Source organism: Vulpes vulpes, chromosome 3, assembly GCF_048418805.1.
Source record: "Vulpes vulpes isolate BD-2025 chromosome 3, VulVul3, whole genome shotgun sequence".
NCBI classification, from domain to species: Eukaryota; Metazoa; Chordata; class Mammalia; order Carnivora; family Canidae; genus Vulpes; species Vulpes vulpes.
The window spans coordinates 49,272,164-49,294,876 of NC_132782.1; the positions used below are offsets into that span (position 1 = coordinate 49,272,164).

The following is a 22,713-nucleotide window of genomic DNA, read 5'->3' on the forward strand; positions in this document are numbered from 1 at the left end:
TTCTTTTCAAATTTTTAATTGTTTTAAAATTAAAGAATGGGTCAAGAAAAGAAAATGTTACATCAGTAAAACAATTTGATAATTGTCCAAACTTTAACCTTTTTCAGATGTTTTGATTTTATTAAAATTCATTTATTAGTTACTGCAACATTACTATTAATTGCAATGTATATTTCTTTTGTAAAAATATACTAATATAATTAGAAAGTATTAATCCATTATTTCTTTATGTAGAAAAATATTTTTTTTATTTTTCAAAATTCTTTTTGTTGGCCTAATTATAAACATAAAATCCAATAAAAAGACCATTGTAGTGCCTATGTTTATTTTTTAGCCAACACTGTTGTTTTTTCTGATACATATTTTATTTTATATAAAAATTAAAAATAATAAAAATATAAAAAGTGAATAAAAGAGAATATATATGATATTAATGAATAAAAACTTAATATCTTAATTTGTTCAACAAATTAATCTCCATTATTATAATTGGAAGTCTTAGATTCTGACAAAAATTATTTTAAGTCAATCTTTTAATGTGGGAAAACAAACAGGAAGGACTCGATTCACCCCTATCATATTTTGAAGCCATAATATTAAATAATATATATTTACTTATTTTTTATTTTTCAAATGTTTATCAAGAATGGATGCTGTAGTTTGTCAAATGCTTCTTCTGTATCTATTTACAGAGTCATACAGTTCTTATCCTTTCTTTCATGAATGTGGTGTATCATATTGATTGATTTGAATATTGAACCACCCCTGCAGCCCTGGAATAAATCACAGTTGATTGTGGTGAATAATTCTTTTAATATACTATTGGATTGGATTTGCTAGTATCTTTTTTTTTAAGATTTTATTGATTTATTTGAGAGAGAAAGAGAGAGCACGAGCATGAGTGTATGAGTGGGGAGAGGGGCAAAGAGAGAGAGACAAGCAGATTCCCTGCTGACCAGGGAGCCTGATTCAAGGCTGAATCCCAGGACCCTGAGATCATGAGCTGAGCCAAAGGCAGATTCTACACCGACTGAGCCACCCAGACAGCCTGGATTTGCTAGTAGCTTGTTGAGAATTTTTATATCCATGTTCATCAGGGATATTGGCCTGTAATTCTCCTTAGTGGGGTCTTTGTCTGATTTTGGAATCCAAGTAATGCTGGCCTCATAGAATGAATTTGGAAATTTCCTTCCCCTTCTATTTTTTGGAACAGTTTGAGAAAATAGGTATTAATTCTTCTTTAAATGCATTGTAAATTTCCCCTGGGAAGCCATCTGGCCCTGGGTTTTTGTTTTTTGGGAGATTTTTTATTACTGACTCAATTTTTTTTTTCTGGTTATGGGTCTGTTCAAATTTTCTGTTTCTTCCTGTTTCAGTTTTGGTAGTTTGTATGTTTCTAGGAATTTGTCCATTTCTTCCAGATTGTTCAGTTTGTTGGCATGTAATTTTTTATAATAATCTCTTATAATTGTTTTTATTTCTGTGGTGTTGGTTGTGATCTCTTCTCTTGCATTTGTGATTTTATTTGTTTGGGTCCTTTCTCATTTCTTTTTGATAAGTCTGGCTAGGGGTTTATCAATTTTATTAATTCTTTTGAAGAACCAGCTCCTAGTTTTGTTGATCTGTTCTACTGGGGATTTGTTTCTATATCATTTATTTATTATTTACCTCTTCTGCTGGCTTTAGGCTTTATTTGCTATTCCTTTTCTAGCTCCTTAAGATAGAAGCTTAGGTTGTATGTTTTCTTGCTTCTGGAGGTGGACCTGTTTTGCAATATACTACCCTATTAGGACCACCTTCACTGTATCCCAAAGGTTTTTTTTTTTTTAATAATAAATTTATTTTTTATTGGTGTTCAATTTGCCAACATACAGAATAACACCCAGTGCTCACCCGTCAAGTGCCCACCTCAGTGCCCGCCACCCAGTCACTCCCACCCCCCACCCTCCTCCCCTTCCACCACCCCTAGTTTGTTTCCCAGAGTTAGGAGTCTTCCATGTTCTGTCTCCCTTTCTGATATTTCCCACTTATTTTTTCTCCTTAAGGTTTTGGACTGTCATGTTTCATTTTTCATTTGCTTCCACATATTTTTTAATTTTCTTCTTTAATTTCCATTCTTTAGTAGGATGTTCTTTCATGGCCATGTATTTGTGGTCTTCCCAAATGTTTTTTTTTTTTTGTGATTGAGTCTAAGTTTCATAGTATTGTGGTATGAAAATAGGCATGGTATTATCTCCATCTTTTTGTACTTCTTGAGAGCTGATTTGTGACCTAGTATGTAATCTATCCTGGAGAATGTGTCATGTGCACTCAAAAAGAATGTTGCTTGAGATGAAATGTTCTGAATATATCTGTAAATCCATCTGGTCCAGTGCATCATTCAAAGCCATTGTTTCCTTGTTGGTTTTCTGCTTAGATGATCTGTCCATTACTATAAGTGAGGTGCTAAAATCCCCTACTATTATTGTATTATTATCTATGAATTTCTTTTTGTTTGTTATTAATTGATTTATATATTTGCCCCCAAGTTAGGGACATAAATATTTACAATTGTTAGATCTTCTTGATTATGAAATAACGACCTTCTCCATCTCTTATTACAGTCTTTGGTTTAAAATCTAGTTCATCTGGTATAATAACAGCTAATCCAGGTTTCTTTCTTTCTCTCCATTTTTTTTTAATTTTCCCCTTAGAAAGGGGGACAGAGAGAGAGAGAGAATGTGAGCAGGAGTGTGAGGGGGTGGCAGGGGAGGGTAGAGGCAGAGGGTGAAGGAAGAAAAAGAAAATCAAGCCCCATGTGGGGCTTGATTTCTCGACCCTGAGACTATGACCTGAGACAAAGTCAAGAGTAGGATGCTTAACTGATTGAGCAACCCAGGCACCCAACTACAGCTTTCTTTTGATGGATGATTTTCTATCCCCTCACTTTCAATCTGCAGATGTCTTTACTCTAAAATGAGTCTCCTGTAGGCAGCATATAGATGAGTTTTGTTTTTTATACATTCTGCTACTCTGTCTTCTGATTGGAGCATTTAGGCCATTTACATTCAGAGAGATTATTAAAATATATGGATTTAGGGCCATTGTATTGCTTATAAAGTTGGTGTTTCTGGTGATATTCTCTGTTCCTCTCCAGTCTTTGTTGCTTTTGGTCTCCCCCCCTCCCCCCCCATTGAAGAGTCCCCTTTAATATTTCTTGCAGGGCTGGTTTAGTGGTCGTGAACTGTTTTAGTTTTTGTTTGTCTGGGAAACTATTTCTCATTCTACTCTGAATGACAATCCTGCTGGATAAAGTAGTCTTGGCTGTGTTGTTTTTTTTTTTTTTTTTCCCATTCAGCCCTTTGAATATATTGTCCCCATTTCTTCTGGCCTGCCAAGTTTCTGTAGACAGAACTTCGGCAAACCTAATCTGCATTCCCTTGTGGGTTAAGAACTTTTTCCTCTTGCTGCTTTCAGTTATTTCCTTGTCTGTGTATTTTGTTAATTTGACTATGATATGTCCTGGCAATGGCCGGCTTTTGTTGAATTTGATGGGTGTTCTCCACAGTTCTTGGATTTCAATGTCTGTTTCCATCCCCAGATTAGGGAAGTTTTCAACTATAATTTGCTCAAATAAACCTTCTTCTCCTTTTTCTTTCTCTTCTTTTTCTGGGATGCCTATGATATGAATGTTATTATGCCTTAAGGAGTCTCCAAGTTCCCTAAGTCTGCATTCGTAATCCAATACCTTTCTTTCCCTCTTCTTTTCAACTTCATTATTTTCCATAATTTTATCTTCTATATCACCAATTTGTTCCTCTGCCTCCATCTATCCTCATTGTTATTCCATCCATTCAGTTTTGCATCTCGGTTATAGCAATTTTTAAAATTTTGCCTCGTCTAGTTTTTAGTTCTCTCCATTTCTAGAGTAAGGGATTTTCTAGTAGCTTCAGTGCTTTTCTCAATCCCAGCTAGTACCCTTATGACTATTGTTTTAAATAACTTGTATCTGTATTGATCAAATCATTGGCTGTGAATTCCTCCTGTTGTTTCTTTTGGGGCAAATCCCTCCATCTTTTCACTATATCTAGGTCACCGTGTGTGTGTGTGTGTGTGTGTGTAATTGTTAGTAAAGCCTATGGTATTCCTCCTCCTGAGAGTAATGACTGTATTAAGAAGAGGTCCAACCAACCAACCAACCAACCAAAGCCAAACAAGCAAATAAACAAACACCCACAAAAACCCAAAAAACAAAACAAAACAGAAAACAAAAGAAAGGAAACTAGATCCTAGGTGTGTTTTGGTCTATTCACTAAAAGAAGCTAGATCCAAATAATAACAATAATGATAATAAATAAATAAATAAATAAATAAATAAATAAAATTAAAAAAATTTTAAACTAAAAATATAAAAAAAGGAAGCTAAATCCTATTTCCTCTAGAGTTGAGGCTTTGCAGCACTTGCTAATCAGTAGATTTGGTGTGGCCCAGCGGCTTGTGCTCATCTTCTGGCAGGAGTGGCCTGCTGCTCTAATTCTCAGGCTGACTTGACCCAGTGCAGGTACACCTGGGGGGCACAAGGGGATGCGACTTGGTGTAAGCAGCTCCGGCCTCCACTGGGTGGCACTGTTTTGCTCCCTGAAGTCAGGGCTGATGGCTGGGTTAGCAGGGGAAGCCTCACCCTGCTCTCCCCTCCCCAGAGCAGGAAGCTCAGGCCTGCTTCTCTTCAAGGAGCCCTCAAAGAAGAGCAAACAATCACTTCTCTTGTGTCCCAGTGAGTAAGGGACAGGCAGGGTTGGGTAGTAGAGATAGATAGGGGGTCACAGAATCGGGTTCACAAAAATCCCAACAATGCGGAGATAAAAGGAAACCAGAGATAAATGAACCAGACCTTCCTGTCCTAGGTGTCAGAGGTGAGGTCCTGTGACCAATAGAGAATTACTGGACCCTAAAAGGGAAATGGGCCGTTAAAGATGTTATCACTAGTCCTTTCAGCAAGGCTGCTATCAATGAAGATGTTAAAAGAATTTAGGTTCTCTGGTTGGCTTTCAATAAAAGAGCTGCCCTACAGTGGCTGCCCTGTTGGGACCCCTCTCACTCCTGAGAGCTCCTTCTGTATCCTTGCTTAATAAACTTCTATGGCTTTACTTACTCTCCTTTGTCTGCGAGATTCATTCTTCGATTCTGTGAGACAAGAACCTAACTCTCCACTTCATTTTGATACCAAAACCTGGGAACACTCCCACCAAAGGGTGAGCAAAAGTGAACTCTTTTCTTTTCTTTCTGGGGAGATGTCTTCCCTTGGATAACCTCTTCTTTTAACAAACAGCAAAACTGGGCCAGTTAATGGCCACTAGAGGGGCCTCTGGTCTTAAGACTCCAGTAACAGGCTTCTGGAGAAAGGTTTGGCCAATCCCCCCTTCCTCAGAGAAAGGGAATATTGGCCCCAACCTACTCAGTTCTCCTTTCTGTTCAATGGCTTTTTCTTAAATGACTTTCTCCCACCTCAGTGGCTTTGCCTTTAGGGCTCTTCCAACCCCCATGAGCAGTATGCCCTTTTAATTAGGGATTCATTCCAGGAAGAATGTTCCCTCTGTAGATAAAAGACTTTTTCAAAAGTGTATTTCATGAGAACTTAGTTTAGGAGGAACAACCTTTTCCTCATGTTTGCCGCCTGGTAAGACATGTTTTTCTATTAGGTATAATTTAGGTTTAATCACAACCAGGAATTAAAATCCAAGTTATCAGCAAGCAGGATCAAAACTGTCTCTTTATGATAAGTTGGGGGCAGCCTGATGTTTCCTGGGCATTTACTCCCTTTGGAATATTTTGGACATTAAGGAGGGAATTAATTACAAAGCCCCAGCCAATCCCTTGATTGGTTGCATTAGTGGCTGGGACTTTAAGGGGTCATATTGTTGATGCTTTCTTGCTCCAACAACAAAAATATGGAATTATAATGATGCTAAATCTCAGGGTCTGCATCCCTCAACAGGGCCATGCTTGCAAATGGGACTTCAGGTATACGGACAGAAAAATCTCCCAGGGATAAGACCAGGAAACATAATCGAAATTGGCTTATAATTGGCCTGACTAATCAGGCGTCTTGGAGCTAGGGAATGCGGGCAAATTTACATGACCAAACAGTGAGAGCTCAAACAAGAGAGCTCAGAAGAAGGAGGCCATTAAAAGGATCCCCTGTTTTGTTTAAGGTTCATAGGGGGAGGGGGGAGCTCATAGGTGGACTGGCAATCCAGAGCTCTGAACCTGCCCTTCTGGTACCTTTGGTGACCTTGGGGTCTCTGAGACATGTGAAAGGATAGAGACTGGCCTGGGTCAAACCCTGTGGGAGCCTCATCCATTAGCAGCACTGAGAGGCCCTAGCTATTTTGGTCACAGTCATAGCCTTCTAAAAAGAATTTCAAAGTTTAAACTGTTAACCTCGCTAAACCCTATGATTAGGCCAGACTTTTTGGGGGGAAATCCGGAGAAGACAAGGAAGATCAGGTAGTGGATAGGTAAGAGTGGCTATGTCCACCAGCCTGATCCCTCTTCAACCCAAGATGTTAGGACACTCTTTAGCCTTGAGTACTCAAACCAGGAGATGTATTGGTGAGCTGTTATGTAGGGACACCTACATAGTCACCTCTCTGTAATAGATACAGGGTAACTGACTCCTACTGGGATTGTGAGATGAGAACCAAACCATTCTCTGACGGTTCTCCTCTGGGTCAGGTACTGCAAAATTGAGTAGTTTCCCCTTGCAAAATTTTTCTAGTGTTTTCCATGGGTTAGATATGATGGTTCTTCAAGGCAAGGTAAAATAAAGGGTGCCCTTCATAGCAAGGCATGGTCTCTTCTTCAGTTCCCAAGGACTCTCCCTTGGGGTACCTTTTAATCCACTGGAAACAATTTGGATTGCAAAATTTAGGAAAGGACTGATATCCTGTAACACTGTGTGGTCTCCATGGGATCTATCAGTTGCAGAGAACATGGCTCTACATCAGGACCCCCACCTAAGGGCCTCTTGCAGACTGTGTTTGCCTGAACACGTTGGCTGGTAAACTCCCTCCTGACATTGGATAATTGTCTAAATAGGCCTCTGAATAACTCCAGGAGGAAACACAGGCCTTCCCTAGCAAAGGAGACTCTGACTCTCACTGTTCCTCTTCCTAATAGATGTGGGGGCTTGTCCCTCATTCATTTTTCCCAGATTAATGGTTATAATTGGAGCCAACTGTGTGTGGTTAATCTGCCTCAGGACAGGGCTTTAAGGAATCTTCCCAAGCAGCTTCTCTTTGTTTTGGGGAAATTCCTTGTCTTCTCTGGCCTGATATGGTCTATCTAATTCCATTTGTTGGTGGAAAGTATGGCCCCTGTTCTCCTGTCCAAGCCGATGAGCTTTAGAACTGGGAACCAGTTCTCTCTGCCTTCTGGCTGTTCTTTGCCTCTTCAGTTTCCCCCTCCCCTCCTCCTGTTTCTGCATCACCTTGAGCGCAACCTATAGATACTGTTCACTTCAGATTTCCCCACCAGTGCCTCAGGTAAAAATTGGCAATAGGGAACACACTGATTTTTAAAAGTGGACCCAGGTGAAACATAGTCAGCATTTAAACTAATTTAAGTTTGTTGCTTTAATTAAGACAGACACGTCTTTAATGTTACTAGCATTAAATATAGAACTTTTATTCTATTGAGGTTTGCTAAAGGTCAAATAAGCTCATGTTATCTCTGTTGCAATTTGTTAGCAAAAAAGGATTTAAAATGATGGTTAATTGTCTCAAAGTTTTCATGGGTAATTGTTAAGATAGCTTTCAAAATCTTTAGTAACCTGTAACTTTAAAGTTTTACTTGGATGATAATTGGGATTAAATTCATTGGACTTCTAGGTTTTCTCCAAATAGGAAAAATGCTAAAGCATTGATTACTGGATATATATTTGTGGTTTTGACTTCTTATTGCAGAGAAACTAAGGATATTTGAGTCTGTTGGTAAACATGCTTTGTGCTTAATTCATAAATTTGTCATAAAAAGAGTTTTGTTATAACAGTTCACAATTGGTTACTACTTAGTTTTCACTGGAGACTAAGATTTCTAAGAGTGAAAAATTCTGCTAAATGTAACTAAGACTGATGGGGCTAAGAGAAGCAACTCTGTATGAAAAAAATAGAAGATACGTTAAAAAAGATATAAGAAATGGGAATGCATTTTTGTTAAAGGTAAGAGAAGGTAATTTTGTCCTGAGACTGGTTCGAAAAGAAATGGCTTGGGACAAAATCTAAATGCCAAAAAAGTGGTGAAAGCTTCATAAAGGGAAATCTTTGGAAAGGAATTTTAGGTGCGGGCAGGACAGACTGAGATTAAAATGAAGGGATTTTACTTATTTTTATTTTTTTTTAAATAACCAAATATCAGGAGTTTATTTCTTATTCTTAAAATACAAAGTTGATTTTTTGTGTATATTTTTTATTGGAGTTTGATTTGCCAACATATAGCCTAACACCCAGTGTTCATCCCGTCAAGTGCCCCCCTCAGTGCCCATCTTTTAAACGTACACAACTATAAGATTAAAAGTCTTTCTCTTATTCAAAGGCTTTCTTGAATTGTTGGTATGCTCTTGAAAAGAAAATGTAATAGTTGTTTCCTCTTCGCTGTCCGAGAAAAACCAATTTCTATGTTTTGCCTTTATCAGGTCTTTAACATCCCTATTCCTATTTAGGCATGTAATTAAAAACTTTCTAGGGTTTAAAATACTTCCCAATATTTAAAGTGTGAATGAAGTCTCTTTGATTCACTAGGCCTTTTTATTTGGTATGTTAAGTTACTTTGGAAGCACTGTTAAACAAATGATAAGCCTTAGGTTACATTTCGGTAAATGCTATAACTATTCCAGAGATGAAATGCAATTCCTAAAATTTTAATATTTTTAAGATTTTTTAAAAAATTATTTATTCATGAGAGACAGAGAGAGAGAGAGAGAGAGAGAGAGGCAGAGACACAGACACAGACAGAGGGAGAAGCAGGCTCCATGCAGGGAGCCTGATGTGCGACTCAATCCCGGGACTCCAGGATCAGGCCTGGACTGAAGGCAGGCGCTGAACTGCTGAGCCATCCAGGGATCCCCTTAATGTTTTAATATAAGGTCATCACTTGATATTTTGATAACTGAAGTATTATGTGTCACGAAATAACCAGATTTCCTTGCCAGCTATATTATAGCCTCATCAGATGTTTAACCATGTCCATTTTTGAGTCTTTTGTCATTTATAGTTTTTGTTCTTATTCTTTTGCAAGACACGTTTCATCTTTAAAGAGATCCATATAAAGGATTTTTAGGACAAATACAGGTTTTAATTTCTTTAAGATCAAAACTAAAATGGGTAAGAATTTCCAAAACTAATTAAAGCTGCTTTCAAACTGAACAAGAATAAGTAATATGGGACTAATTGAATTGGGGAAAGTGATTATAGTTTTTTATGACTCTTGTTTAAAACCTGCTGACTCTCTCATGTTTGTTCTCGTAGGTTAAGAAAATTTTCTCTTAAGATATCTATGACTTACTGAAATGTGATAAAGTATTCATTTGTAAACAAATTAAAACATTAACGTGTATCTCTAACCTGAACCCTCTGAAATTCAAAAGGTCTCAGTATATATTCTTTCTTCCATGGCGATCATAGTCATTTGCATAAATTCAATAAGAATCGGTTCTCCTTGTCAATAGGACACCATTGGAAAAATTATTTTACCAGGGCTTTGCTGGAATGTCATATTTGAGAGAAAGCATAGGCGCAGATATGACCAAACAGCTTTAAGGAACTAAGGTTGACTTACGAAACATAGAGCCATAAAGCCACAGAGAGAGGCACTTGATGGGATAAGCACTGGGTGTCATACTGTATGTTGGCAAACCGAACACCAATTAAAAAAAATACAAAAAAAAAGAAAAAAAGAAAAAAAAGAAAAGAAAATATTGGCCTGATACTCTACTTGCATTACAGAGTTCCCAGCAGCCTCACCAGGTGAGTTAAGAATGTCACTTCCTGGCAGGTGCAGGAACCTCATGATACTTTGGGGACTACATAAAGAGGAACCAGCCCCCATTTACAGGTATTGCAGGCATGTCTGATGGTAGGTACTTGCTTGGCTTGGCTTCTGGCCTGGAGAGGTTACTAAAAGTTCAACCTAGAGATTCCTTATAAAAAGTTCCAGCAAAGCAGATTCTAAAAGATCTATAAGATCTAAAAGATCAATATTCCTGCTGAGCTTATGTAAATAATTAGGCCAACGTGTTAAAACTGAACTTGTTTTACAGACAGGTCAGTCCTGATTTGGCTACCTCTGATTTTAAAAAATGACGGTTATTATAGAGAGAAACTATATTTCAATAACACATCTTTGCAGATGTTAAATTATAGCTCAGTCTATAAATGAATGTTGTTTGCCTAAGCTAGACTACTTGAGGTAAACTTCAGAGAAATAGCTTTTCTACTTCTACACAATAGCTCATGTATAGATAATCTTTATGCTTTTTATTCTATGGAGAAAATAACAGGACCCCATAGGTATATGATTATTTAAACAATTCCCCAGCAATTTAATAAATCAACTAGCCCTTTGACCAATTCTGTATGGCTTGGATGACAAAATCACCCCTTTAAAGCCAGAACGTATCCCACTGTATGGGGTTAATTATAGACTTGTGAAGATAATGGATGACCCCATTTTCTTTATAATTTGATTGGATGATATACTTGGGGATGTTCTTATCTCTAGATAAGTTTTTCCCCCCTTGCCAGTGATTCCTTATAATACTGGTCAGGCTAGACTTCAAACAAAGAGGGCTTCTTTATGGTTTTAGCCCTTAGTCATATTTATCCTAGAAGCCACTTCTACTGAAGTACAATCACTTATCTTGTGCCCCAGTGTCCCAATCTCTTGTGTTCCCATGAGTAAGTCTCCTGTGTCTCTTGTGTCCCAGTGATTAAGGGACAGGCTGGACTAGGTAGTGGAAGATAGGTAGGGAGCCATGGAATCAGGTTCACAAAAATCCCAATGATGTGGAGATAAAAGGAAACCAGAGATAAATGAACCAGACCGCCCTATCCTAGGTATCAGAGGTGGGGTCCTATTCTAGAGAATTACTGGACCCTAAAAGGGAAATGGACCATTAAAGATGTTATCACTAGTCCATTCAGCAAGGCTGCTATCAATGAAGATGTTAAAAGAATTTAGGTTCTCTGGTTGGCTTTCAGTAGAAGAGCAGCCCTACAAGCATCCAGCGGCAGCCCTGTTGGGACCCCTCTACTCCTGAGAGCCTCTTCCATATGCTTGTTTAATAAATTTCTATGGCTTTACTTACTCTCCTTTGCGAGATTCATTCTTCGACTCTGTGAGACAAGAATGTAGCTCTCCTGCCACATTCCAGGTTTCCAGGTTTCCAGATGGTCTCTGCCTTCACCCTGCCTGCGTCCAAGCTGTCCGTCTGCCAGGCAGCACAGCACTCCTGTGTTTTATCTTAGGTGTGTGCCTGGGTTTCAAAACTCCAAATTGTAGAGATCCCCAGGCAGAGACTCGCAATGATCCTCTGGTGGAGGGTCTTGCTGCACTGTGGCTGGGGCCCGCTTGTCCCCCAAATTGGTTGCCCAACTACACAGTGGTTTGGAGTTCATGATAAAGTGTAGCTAAAGCCAGAACCAAGGGTTGTTCCTTCAGCCAATGTCTTTGTTCCTGTGCTAGGGAAAAGGGAAGCTCAATGGTGCCCACAGGCCTGTGTCACCTCTTGTCCCTGTGTTGCCACTCCCAGATGCACTCCAAGCAGGAGAACCACTTCTCCCCCTGAGACCCAGGGGATCCTCAGACTGTGCTGCCCAGTCTTGGAACTCTGCCTTCCTTCATCACCGCCACTGGAGCATAGCTAAGCCTGTTGGGCACAACCCTGACGATGGCTCAGACCTCTGAACTTCAGACACTGTGGTCCACTGTTTATTAAATTTGCGGTATTCACCCTCTCTCTCTCCCTTTCCCAGTCAATGGTTTTGGGGAAAGAGTTTTTCTTGTACAGTGCCCTGTGCAAGCTTTCACTCTTTCTCTCTCTTCATCTCTCATTCTTTCTCCATGATCAGGGCTCCTTCACCTCCGCAGCACCCGCAGCTCTTCTCTCTCCCCTAAATCAGCTCTCTGCAGCTCCTACTTCCACAGTGTGGCTTTTTTTTTTTTTTCAGTCTCTAGTTGTGCAGTTTGCTCTCTCAGTCCTCAGATCATTTTCTTGGATGTTCAAAATGATTGGATATTTATAAAGCTGTGTTCAAGGGATGAGGCAAGACTAGAGTCCCTTTACTCTTCCTCCCAATGTTGTTTTGATTCACTTCATTTCATAAATTGAAAGTCATTTGTCATCTAGAGAAGGAGGTAGAAGGAATTATTTGCTCTGGGTGCCAAATAATACTAATACCAATGCCTCTCTACCTCAATTCCATCCTATGACTTTGCCCCTGGCATATATCACTGTAGGCACACTGGCTTCCCTCCTGGCCTCCAGTGCCAGAGTTTTGACACTGACATTCCCTTCTCCTGGAACCTTCTGTGCCCAGGTAACCACATATCTGAGCTTTAATATCTCCTCGTCAATGGTGTCTTCCCTGACCGCTTCATTTTAAATGCAACTCCATATCTTTTTCTGCCCCTCCTCACTCTTGACCCCACTTACCTGTCCACATTCCTAACCTTATTTTCTCTCCAGAGAAATATCACTATCTTCCAACTGTGGATTTCACTTGTTTATTCGTGCAGTCACTCTTTCCCTGCTGAAATGTCAGCTTCATGGGATGGCACCTTCTGTCTGCTTTGACCCCTGCTGTCATCCCAATTCTTGGGCAATGCCTTATAGAAAGTAAGCTCTCAAGAAGTATTTGTTCAACAAATTAATGAAGAACTATAAAATGAAGGGATTGGGCCAGATAAGTGGTAGGTAGGTAGGTAAAATCTGACTTAAGTAAAATTTTATGCACATGTACATTTGTGTATTATTCTTGGAAGGAGAAAATTTACAAAGTTCATCAGCTACTCAAAATTCTCTCTGAAAAAAAAAAAATTCTCTCTGATCCCACAAAGCTGAATAAGCCACTAGACACAACATCTTTGTAAAAAGGAGCCTCTGGAGTCCGAGCTCCCTCCCTCTTCCAGCCCTCTCTCCATCTGGCTTATTCCATTTCATCGCCCCATAGCGGGATCATATTTTTGTCTTGCTTTCTTATTAAACTGTCAACTCACTAAGGGCAAGGTTAGCATCTGATTCATATCTGCGACCCCATTCAGTTCTAACCCTGGTCTGAGAGCTTGGAAGCTGTTTGCTAAATGAACTAGCAGGACAGCAAGAAGCTAAAGAGTTATCAGAGAAGGCCCCCTTTCACAGTTTGGGCTCTTTTTTCTCCCCAGATAAGATAGAATTTTACTACTACTAAGTTCTGATATATTCACCACATTTTCAATTTGTGGATCCCCTAAACAGAAAATTAAAGTAGGGAATGGGAAAGACAAACCATGCTTTCACCTTAAACAGCCCATATTTGTGTTTCCTACAGGGAGCTCCCTCTGCTCTGTTCTAACGTGTTGAGAATGTGTGGGTTTTGGTGCAGTGGTCCTTAGGGGTGCAGGGGCAAGGCTTGGGTGGCAGATTGAGCAGACGGACGTTTGCTCATATGTGTGAGTCCATATTTCAGATGGAGGATTAGTCATGTATTGAAACGTGAGTAGCTTCCTAACCTCGTGGTTGTTGCAAAGAGCTCACAAGGTCACTGAATCAGATGCATAGGCCACTGCACATCCTGTTATCTGATATTAGGGCCCCTCAGGGATGTTCTTTCTCAGTTTTCAATAACCCAGGCCTTCCTCTTTGCCTTGTATAACGGTCACCTCTACGGTTTTGCCTCTTTCATCAGACCCTGAGTCACCTGAGGAAAAGGATCCAGCCTAATCTACTCCTTTACTCTTCACAGGGTCTGTGTGGGAGAGACTGCTAGCGACCACCAGTTTTATTTCCTCTTCCTCCTGGCACACAGGTGGGCCACATTTCCTGGTCAACTGTGCGGTTAGTCAGATACAGTCATCTGGCTGAGTTCTAGCAAAAGTACAAAGCACCTCTTTCAGGACTGGTCCATAGAGACCTTCAATGATTATCCTCCATGCATCCCCCCTTTTGCATAATCACAGCAGCCTCAGAAGCTACTTGCTGAAGATGATGAAGACATAAGAGGGAACGACCCTAGGACTCAGGGTCACTGCTCAGAGGAGACCTCCTCTTCCCTCCACTGCTCCACCAATGCCCTCCCACCACCACAATCTTAGACCCACTTTTCCACTATGTTAAACCATTGACAGGTGTTATCATCTGTTGCTGTTCAAGCAGTCAGCTTAACAGTCTTGCCATTGTGGACATTCAACAATGTTCATGAAGTGGGATGCTCTAGTAAGGCTCCAGCTGTTAGTAGAGAGAACAGCAAGGGAGCTTTGAAATCTAGATAAGACATCCAAATCCAGACTAGTTTCTCTTTAGGTCATGGGGAAGTGGAGATGGGGAATCTTGTCCATGACAAGTAGGAGGGTGAGGCGTGGTTCTAACATGCTCCACTATGCCCACTACTTCTTCATTTCATAAGCCTCATGGACTAGAGGAGGAGATATCCCCTTTCTCCTCCTAATCCATATAGTTCCCCCACGTCCTTCACCTCTCCAGAATCGGAAAAGAGTTCTAGAGAAAATACAACAGGAGGCAGTATTTCCTAGTAGAAATAAGCTGGAACGCAGACCAGAGACCTGGCTCTGAGTTCTGGGTCTGCCTTTATCTTGCTGTGTAGCTCTGAAAACCTCTCTCCATCTCCATGTTTCTTCCCTGTTTTCTGGAAATTGTGTCCTGAGACAGGGACTGTGGGAGGAGATGAGATACTGTCTTAGTCCTTTACTTCCTTTGGCTTCCCTCTGAACAGTAAAGTCCTATAAGGTCTAAACTACGGTTCTGCGGGAATCAGTTCTTCAGGCCCCTGTGTGAGGTGACCATTTCACTCCTTTTCCTTTGCATTTCTTCATTCTGCTCCTTCCTCCCCTTCTGTCTCTGGAGACCCGACGTTATGGCATATGGTGCTGGCAATTTCTTCTCATTAGTAAGGAGTTTGCCTTCGGGGTTCACCAGGATGCACTGTGTTTTGCTTCCAGTCACAGGAGATCAAGAATCTGGTCTCTTCGGATGGAAGTTACATCCTCCTGAGTGCTGTGGCTGAGCAGCCTAGAGGACACCATTTCCACCAATGCCAAGGCTGTTCCCCCTACAAGAGACCCTTTTCTCCTCTCCCCATCCCCTCACTCTTACATCCTCACCCACTTGCTACAAATATAAACACAATTGGTGATTCTTCCACCTGTGGCCTTCAAAGGGCTGACTAAGCTATGTTGAATGCTGACTGGAATTCACTTATTTATGGACATCTGGAAGTAGATCCTTTGACCTTTAATATCTGTTGCAGATCCTCCAGGAGGTAGGGTTTAAAGCAGATGTTATTATTTTCTCTGCAGAGCAAATCTTCTGGCAGCTAAAGCAAGTGCTCAGTACTTCCAGAACCTCAAGATTTTCTGATACAAACTTTGACCAATGACTTAATTATCTCTATGGTGAATAGTCCAGATGATACCATGCACATCTCTGGGGTTGGGAAGTTCATTACCTGTGAGGCATTTGTGAACAGTTGTGATTATTAGAAGAGTTTATGTTTAACTGAATAAGAGTTGAACAAAGTTTTGATGAGTGTTATATTTTGTGTCTTTTGGCTATAAGCAGTAGAAACCACAAACAGCAACAGTTTTATTAAGAACATCTCATTATACATTGGAAAATCTCTAGAGTTAATAGTCTCAGGCTTTGTGCCATGGCTCAGTGGTATCATAAGGATCTAAGCTCATTTGTCCTTTGCTCCACCTTCATTGGCATGAGTAGAAAATATTCCCTTTCTTTCATCAATAGGATAATTAAAAAAAATAGGATAATCTTTCCCAGAAGACCTCTGCCCCTCATTGTCTTTCCTTTGCATCTTACTGTTGAAAATGGGTCATATGCCCACTCTTAGGTAAATCATGACTCATCCTGGTGCTTTAGCTGAAGTCAGGCCACCCAGACAAAGGACATGTCCTTTTAGCCAGAAATATGAGTGAATAGCTGATGGGTAGGAAGTGAATGAGCACTGCTCCTTGAGTCTTTAATTAGGTTTTATGAACACTCAGGACTCCTTTCTCCAAATCTGAGTCTACCTTAGATTGGTGATGCTTAGAATGTAACATTTGTGATTACATAGTATTCTTCAGTGAAGATACCTCAGTAACCTCTTTGGCATGAAAAATTGTCTGTTTACTTTCACTGACTACTTCCTCCTGGGCCAGAGAGCACATTGAACTATCCTAAACTTCAAGGTGGCACTGGTTCCCCCTCTCTCAGTGGAAAGAGTCAATGTCATTCTCTGTAGTCTTTATTCCCAGTAAATTTTCTTCCATGGTCAAAGTTGCAAGGATTTTGCTCAGTGGATTAGATGCAATAAAAAGAAAATTAAAAAAAAAAAAGAAAAAGGAGAAATCTTTATAGTGAACAAATAAACCAAGCCTTGAATGGATCCCAGTGTACTTTTTAAAAATAAAAGTATAAAATTCAATGGTGGTTATACAATCATGGAAATATACATGATATCCCTAATAATAAGACTTTTCCCTTCCTCCCACATTATATACTAATTTGAAAACTTTTTGCAAACTGAAAAGAGAAAGTGAAAGGAATCAAATTATTATTATTATATTTACTTCTTAAAAACTCTCGTCTCGATTAGTGTTACAATGATGGTGATGATGATTATCTTTTATTGAGTGTAACAGGTGCTTTAGTTGATTTTTTTCAAATATCATCTTAGATCCTCATATCAACTCTATAATTATTATTGATATTTTACATATTAGAAGCCTAAAATTCAGATTTTAAGTGATATGTCCAGGGTCATCACTAGAGCAGGGATTATAATTCAGGTTTTTCTGATTCCAAGATGCTTGCTACATTTCCCATCATAAGCCAACCCCTCTTCCTTACATTCCCATTGTCACCCCAACATGTCCATTACTTTTCTAAAGTCCACAGGGTTCTTATTCATCTCTCACTGTGATAATATTTTTATCTTTTTGTCATAATCTTTTTGTCTTTTTTTAAAAAAAGATTTTATTAATTTATTTGAGAGGGAGAGACAGAGAGAAAGTGGGGAGCAGAGGAAGAATGACAAGCAGACTCTAAACTGAGCATAGAGCCTCACGTGGGGCTTGAACTCATGACCCTGAGACCATGACCTCAGCTGAAATCAAGATTTGGTCACTTAACTGACCAAACTACCCAGGTGCCTCTGTCTTGGATTTTTAGAAAGGTGGCTCATTAGCTGAGACATTTATGGACAGCCTAGGAAAGTATTCGTCTTTCTGGTTCAACAACTTAAGTCTAGAGGCGTATGCATTTAGCTCAGCAAATAAACACCAGGGAGGGGGAAAAAAAAAAGAAAAAAGAAACAAAACAAGCAGATAGATTAATGGACAAATCCTGTGGCTTAGGAGAGTATTTCCTTTCTTTTCTTTGTTAGCCTAATAGGTGAGGTATGTGCTACGGGATTTTAAAAGCACCGAAGAACAGCGGTGACAAGTAGTGACTGTTCTGAGTTCACATAAGCCCCAGCTGGTTTTGACTTTCCCCAAAGAGTTAACCTGGAGGGACACACTAAGAGTTCTGGTTTAAATGGAAGAGAAAAGTAAGGACCACTGGGCTTTGCTCAACCCAGGAGAGGAGAATGAACTGGTGAGTCTTCCCTTTTGTGATTAGTCTTCTCAGAGTCCCTAAGGCTGTGGGCAGGTGCTAGTGTATTGGACTGGCTTTAGGAACTGCAGAGGTTTAAGTATGGTGAGGCTCCTTGAAATCTGAGGGCATGATTTTATAGTTGGGGAAATGGTAAGGGCTAAGAAAATTGTCTTCTAGATGAGTTTTTGCTGCCCTCATATGCATCAGACTGCATTTCTTCTTTCTTAAGACATTTTGTAGAGTATTCAGTGTGTACCCCACATGGTGCTCATTGAGGTGTCTCCCCCTTATCATCTGGGTTTCCATGTAATTGGGCAAACTCAGGCAAAAACTGAAACTTTTTTTTATTCTTATATTTTTGGTATATCTGTAAAACTTAGGCTTAGTATGCTTTGAGCTGAAGTTATGCTAAGAACATATGGTGGTTTTAAGCACCAAGTACTGATAAAACTGTAGTGTGGCATGGGATTTAGTGCATATTTTTTTCAAAAGTTTTCTCTTCTCTTTTTCTCTGTTACCTTTTCTACCAAACATATATGCATCTTGAAAAACTATCATTGGTGCCCCTGGATGGCTCAGTTGGCTAAGCATCTGCCTTTGGCTCAGGTCATGATCCTAGGGTCCTGGAATCGAGCCCCACATTGGGCTCCCTGCTCTGTGGGGAGTCTGCTTCTCCCTCTCCTTCTGCCCCCTCTTCATCGTCTACCCTCTGTTAGTTCTCTCTCTCTCTCTCTCTCTCTCTCTCATGCATGTTCTCTTTCAAATAAATAAAGAAGATCTTTAAAAAAAAAGAAAATCATTAAAAGCTTGAAAACTATAGTGTCTATTTGGGACTGACGAGTTTACATTTGTTATTTTATTTGATCCTCAGAACACAGTGATGAAAGAATTAATCCTATTCCATAGTAAGAAACCAGATAGGTAAACCATAGAAAGTTACCATGTAGGTAAAGTAACTTGCATAAGGTCTTCAGTCTGCAAGGGACAGGCAGGAAATCCAGGCCACTTCCTCCTTCACGCTCCATGATGTTTACACTCCAATCATGTCTAGAGGTAGGCAGTGAGAAAGAGAGAGATGGAGTGTGAAAGCCAGGACAGGGAGGGCACACGGCACAGGGAAAGGGCCCAAGGGGTATGGTTCACATAGCAGAAGGGTATCAGTTTCCTGCTTGGCCTCCCAGTTCCCCATGAGATCTGTGGGAAATCCACACCTACCCACAGATCCTTTTTTGTTAACCTAAAGAAAATAAGTGATTTCATTTACACTTGCACTGTCCAAGAAGGCAGTCACTGGCCACATGCGGTTTTTGAGCACTAGTAAAGTAACTGGACCAAACTGAAATGTGCTGTACGTATAAAATACATAGCAGATTTTGAAGACATCAAAAGAAAAAAAGAGTAAAATATATCATTAGTAACTTTTATATTGGTTATACACCGAAATGACAACATTTGGATATATTGGATTAAATGAAATATATTATGAAAATTGATTTCACTTGCTTCTTTCTACCTCTTTAATATGGCCATGAGGAAATTTAAATTACAAGCATGGTTCACTTCAGTGGCTTCTATTATCACACCACACTGATCCTGACAATGGCATAGCACTTACAATCTTCGGACTAAAAGGATTTAAAGAACTAAAACCTACTTACCTGTGTTCACTGATCAACAATTCTGTGCTGCTCCTGAAGTCTTTTTTAATGTGTGATTGAGTGTTCATGAAAATCTTTGGTTGCTCTTTATTTTTCCCTGTGTGCCATGTTTGTAAAGTTTATAACCTAGTATTTTAATTCTCTTGATTGCGGAGGGAACATAGATATCTCTCCTCAGCCAGGCATGTCTGGAGGCACACTGTGTGCAACGTTAGCCTTTGTTTCACAATCCTCTTTGGCCATTCTTGCTACATTTACTTTCTGGAGATAATCTTGATTCTGCCCTGAGACACAAGAGATGCTTTGTTTACCTAAATTGCAAAGCTCACCATTCTGTTGGTTCTCTCCCTCTGTATAGATACCTACTGACTAAGTGTCAATATTACAACTGGGAGTAGCTCTAAAGGGCAGAATGGCTACTTGGTGTGGAGGACACAGATAGGGCAGGAGAGAACTTCACTTCATGCAAACTTTTTCCTGGGAAACAGTGGAGGACTCCTAGACTCTAAGACAGCCGATGTGGGCTTTAGTTAAGGACCCACTGCTGACCCCATGGTGTGGCTACATTTTGGGACCCTATTGGTTGCCCAAGGACAACATTACTTACCCCTCCTGAACTTAAAAGGTTTGCAAGGGTCACATACGAAGAGTGGGAAGTGCTATGAAAATATAAAGAGTTCATTTACAACCGAGGAGTCAGGACTTTCGATGTGCAAGTTGAGAAATGCGTAACTGCATATGGTAAGTGAAATTGAGGTTGGGACTATTTCCCCTTTCTCTGATTACACTTGGGGAGCGATAATTTTTTGAGGTCTACAATTACAAAGACAAATGGTATGTGAAGAGTTAGTAAGAAAAATCAGGAATTTTGAATGCTTAAATTATTTTAAACAACGTGATATACTCTTCATCTTCCATTAAAAGACACACACACACACACACACACACACAAACCCTACTCAAAGGGTTAAAAGTGAAAATAAAAAATCACGCCCTATTGGCTCTTTCGTGTCTTTTTCAACATTTATATTAACAACTCGGATGAAGACAAGCTTATGTAATCTGCATCTGACAGATGCAACTGACTCTGAGGGAGAGATAACAATCTAGGCAACAGAATCAAGGGTCAAATTTCTAGAATTGAATGTAGGAGGAGATAAATGCAGTGTAACAGGCCTCCATGTTGAGTTGGTGTTTAAAGTTATCCTCAAACTACAAGGTGAGGATCTCCATGACTGGGGCTCAGAAGCTGTACATGAGAAAGTAATTAAAGAGCTTCATTTGGTTGTGGTTGCATTTTAGTTGCCAGGATGATAATGCTACACAAAAATTAGGCCTTGGATGTCTCAATCGAAGTCTAATAGAAGAAGTAATAATTCTGCTATAATCTGTACTACTTAGGAAACCTTTAGGGAGTTATATTTAATTTTAAGATTCACACAAGAAGTATAGCGTATTTAGAGGGAGAGCTAGATGTCACAAATAAGAATCATTTAAAAGACATTGGGAATAATAGCTCCCCAAAGAACAGTCAAGGCACTTGTCTTCCAATAGAGAGGCTGATGTGCGGAACAGCGTAGAAGTTGGTAGAACCCAGACCGATTTATTTCCTTTTTTTTTAATAATAAATTTATTTTTTATTGGTGTTCAATTTGCCAACATACAGAATAACACCCAGTGCTCATCCTGTCAAGTGCCCAGCTCGGTGCCCGTCACGCATTCACCCCCCACCACCACCCGCCCTCCTCCCCTTCCACCACCCCTAGTTCATTTCCCAGAGTTAGTAGTCTTTATGTTCTGTCTCCCTTTCTGATATTTCCTACCCATTTCTTCTCCCTTCCCTTCTATTCCCTTTCACTATTATTTATATTCCCCAAATGAATGAGACAATATAATGTTTGTCCTTCTCTGATTGACTCATTTCACTCAGCATAATACCCTCCAGTTCCATCCACATTGAAGCAAATGGTGGGTATTTGTCATTTCTAATGGCTGAGTAATATTCCATTGTATACATAGACCACATCTTCTTTATCCATTCATCTTTTGATGGACACTGAGGCTCCTTCCACAGTTTGGCTATTGTGGACATTGCTGCTATAAACATTGGGGTGCAGGTGTCCCGACGTTTCATTGCATCTGTATCTTTGGGGTAAATCCCCAGCAGTGCAATTGCTGGGTCATAGGGCAGGTCTATTTTTAACTCTTTGAGGAACCTCCATATAGTTTTCCAGAGTGGCTGCACCAGTTCACATTCCCACCAACAGTGTAAGAGGGTTCCCTTTTCTCCACATCCTCTCCAACATTTCTGGCTTCCTGCCTTGTTAATTTTCCCCATTCTCACTGGTGTGAGGTGATATCTCATTGTGGATTTGATTTGTATTTCCCTGATGGCAAGGGATGCAGAGCATTTTCTCATGTGCATGTTGGCCATGTCTATGTCTTCCTCTGTGAGATTTCTGTTCATGTCTTTTGCCCATTTCATGATTGGATTGTTTGTTTCCTTGCTATTGAGTTTAATAAGTTCTTTATAGATCTTGGAAACTAGCCCTATATCTGATATGTCATTTGCAAATATCTTCTCCCATTCTGTAGGTTGTCTTTTAGTTTTGTTGACTGTATCCTTTGCTGTGCAAAAGCTTCTTATCTTGATGAAGTCCCAATAGTTCATTGTTGCTTTTGTTTCTTTTGCCTTCCTGGATGTATCTTGCAAGAAGTTACTGTGGCCGAGTTCAAAAAGGGTGTTGCCTGAGTTCTCCTCTATGATTTTTGATGGAATCTTGTCTCACATTTAGATCTTTCATCCATTTTGAGTTTATCTTTGTGTATGGTGAAAGAGAGTGGTCTAGTTTCATTCTTCTGCATGTGGATGTCCAATTTTTCCAACATCATTTATTGAAAAGACTGTCTTTTTTTCCAGTGGACAGTCTTTCCTGCTTTGTTGAATATTAGTTGACCATAGAGTTGAGAATACACTTCTGGGTTCTCTATTCTGTTCCATTGATCTATGTGTCTGTTTTTGGGCCAGTACCACACTGTCTTGATGACCACAGCTTTGTAGTAAAACCTGAAATCTGGCATTGTGATGCCCCCAGCTATGGTTTTCTTTTTTAAAATTCCCCTGGCTATTCGGGATCTTTTCTGATTCCACACAAATCTTAAAATAATTTGTTCTAACTCTCTGAAGAAAGTCCATGGTATTTTGATAGGGAT

The 22,713-nt window shown here is 39.8% G+C and overlaps 1 protein-coding gene across 1 annotated transcript in view; it reads left to right on the top strand.

Annotated features, from left to right (window-relative positions):
* The first annotated feature begins 17,682 nt into the window (after positions 1 to 17,682).
* The window catches only part of ATP13A5 (ATPase 13A5), a 104,361-nt gene continuing 99,330 nt past the window's right edge, over positions 17,683 to 22,713 (top strand). Inside the window, exon 1 of the mRNA XM_026016473.2 lies at positions 17,683 to 17,842. Coding sequence (XP_025872258.2) covers positions 17,783 to 17,842 — 60 coding nt within the window. The 5' untranslated portion in view covers positions 17,683 to 17,782. The remainder of the gene's footprint in view (positions 17,843 to 22,713) is intronic.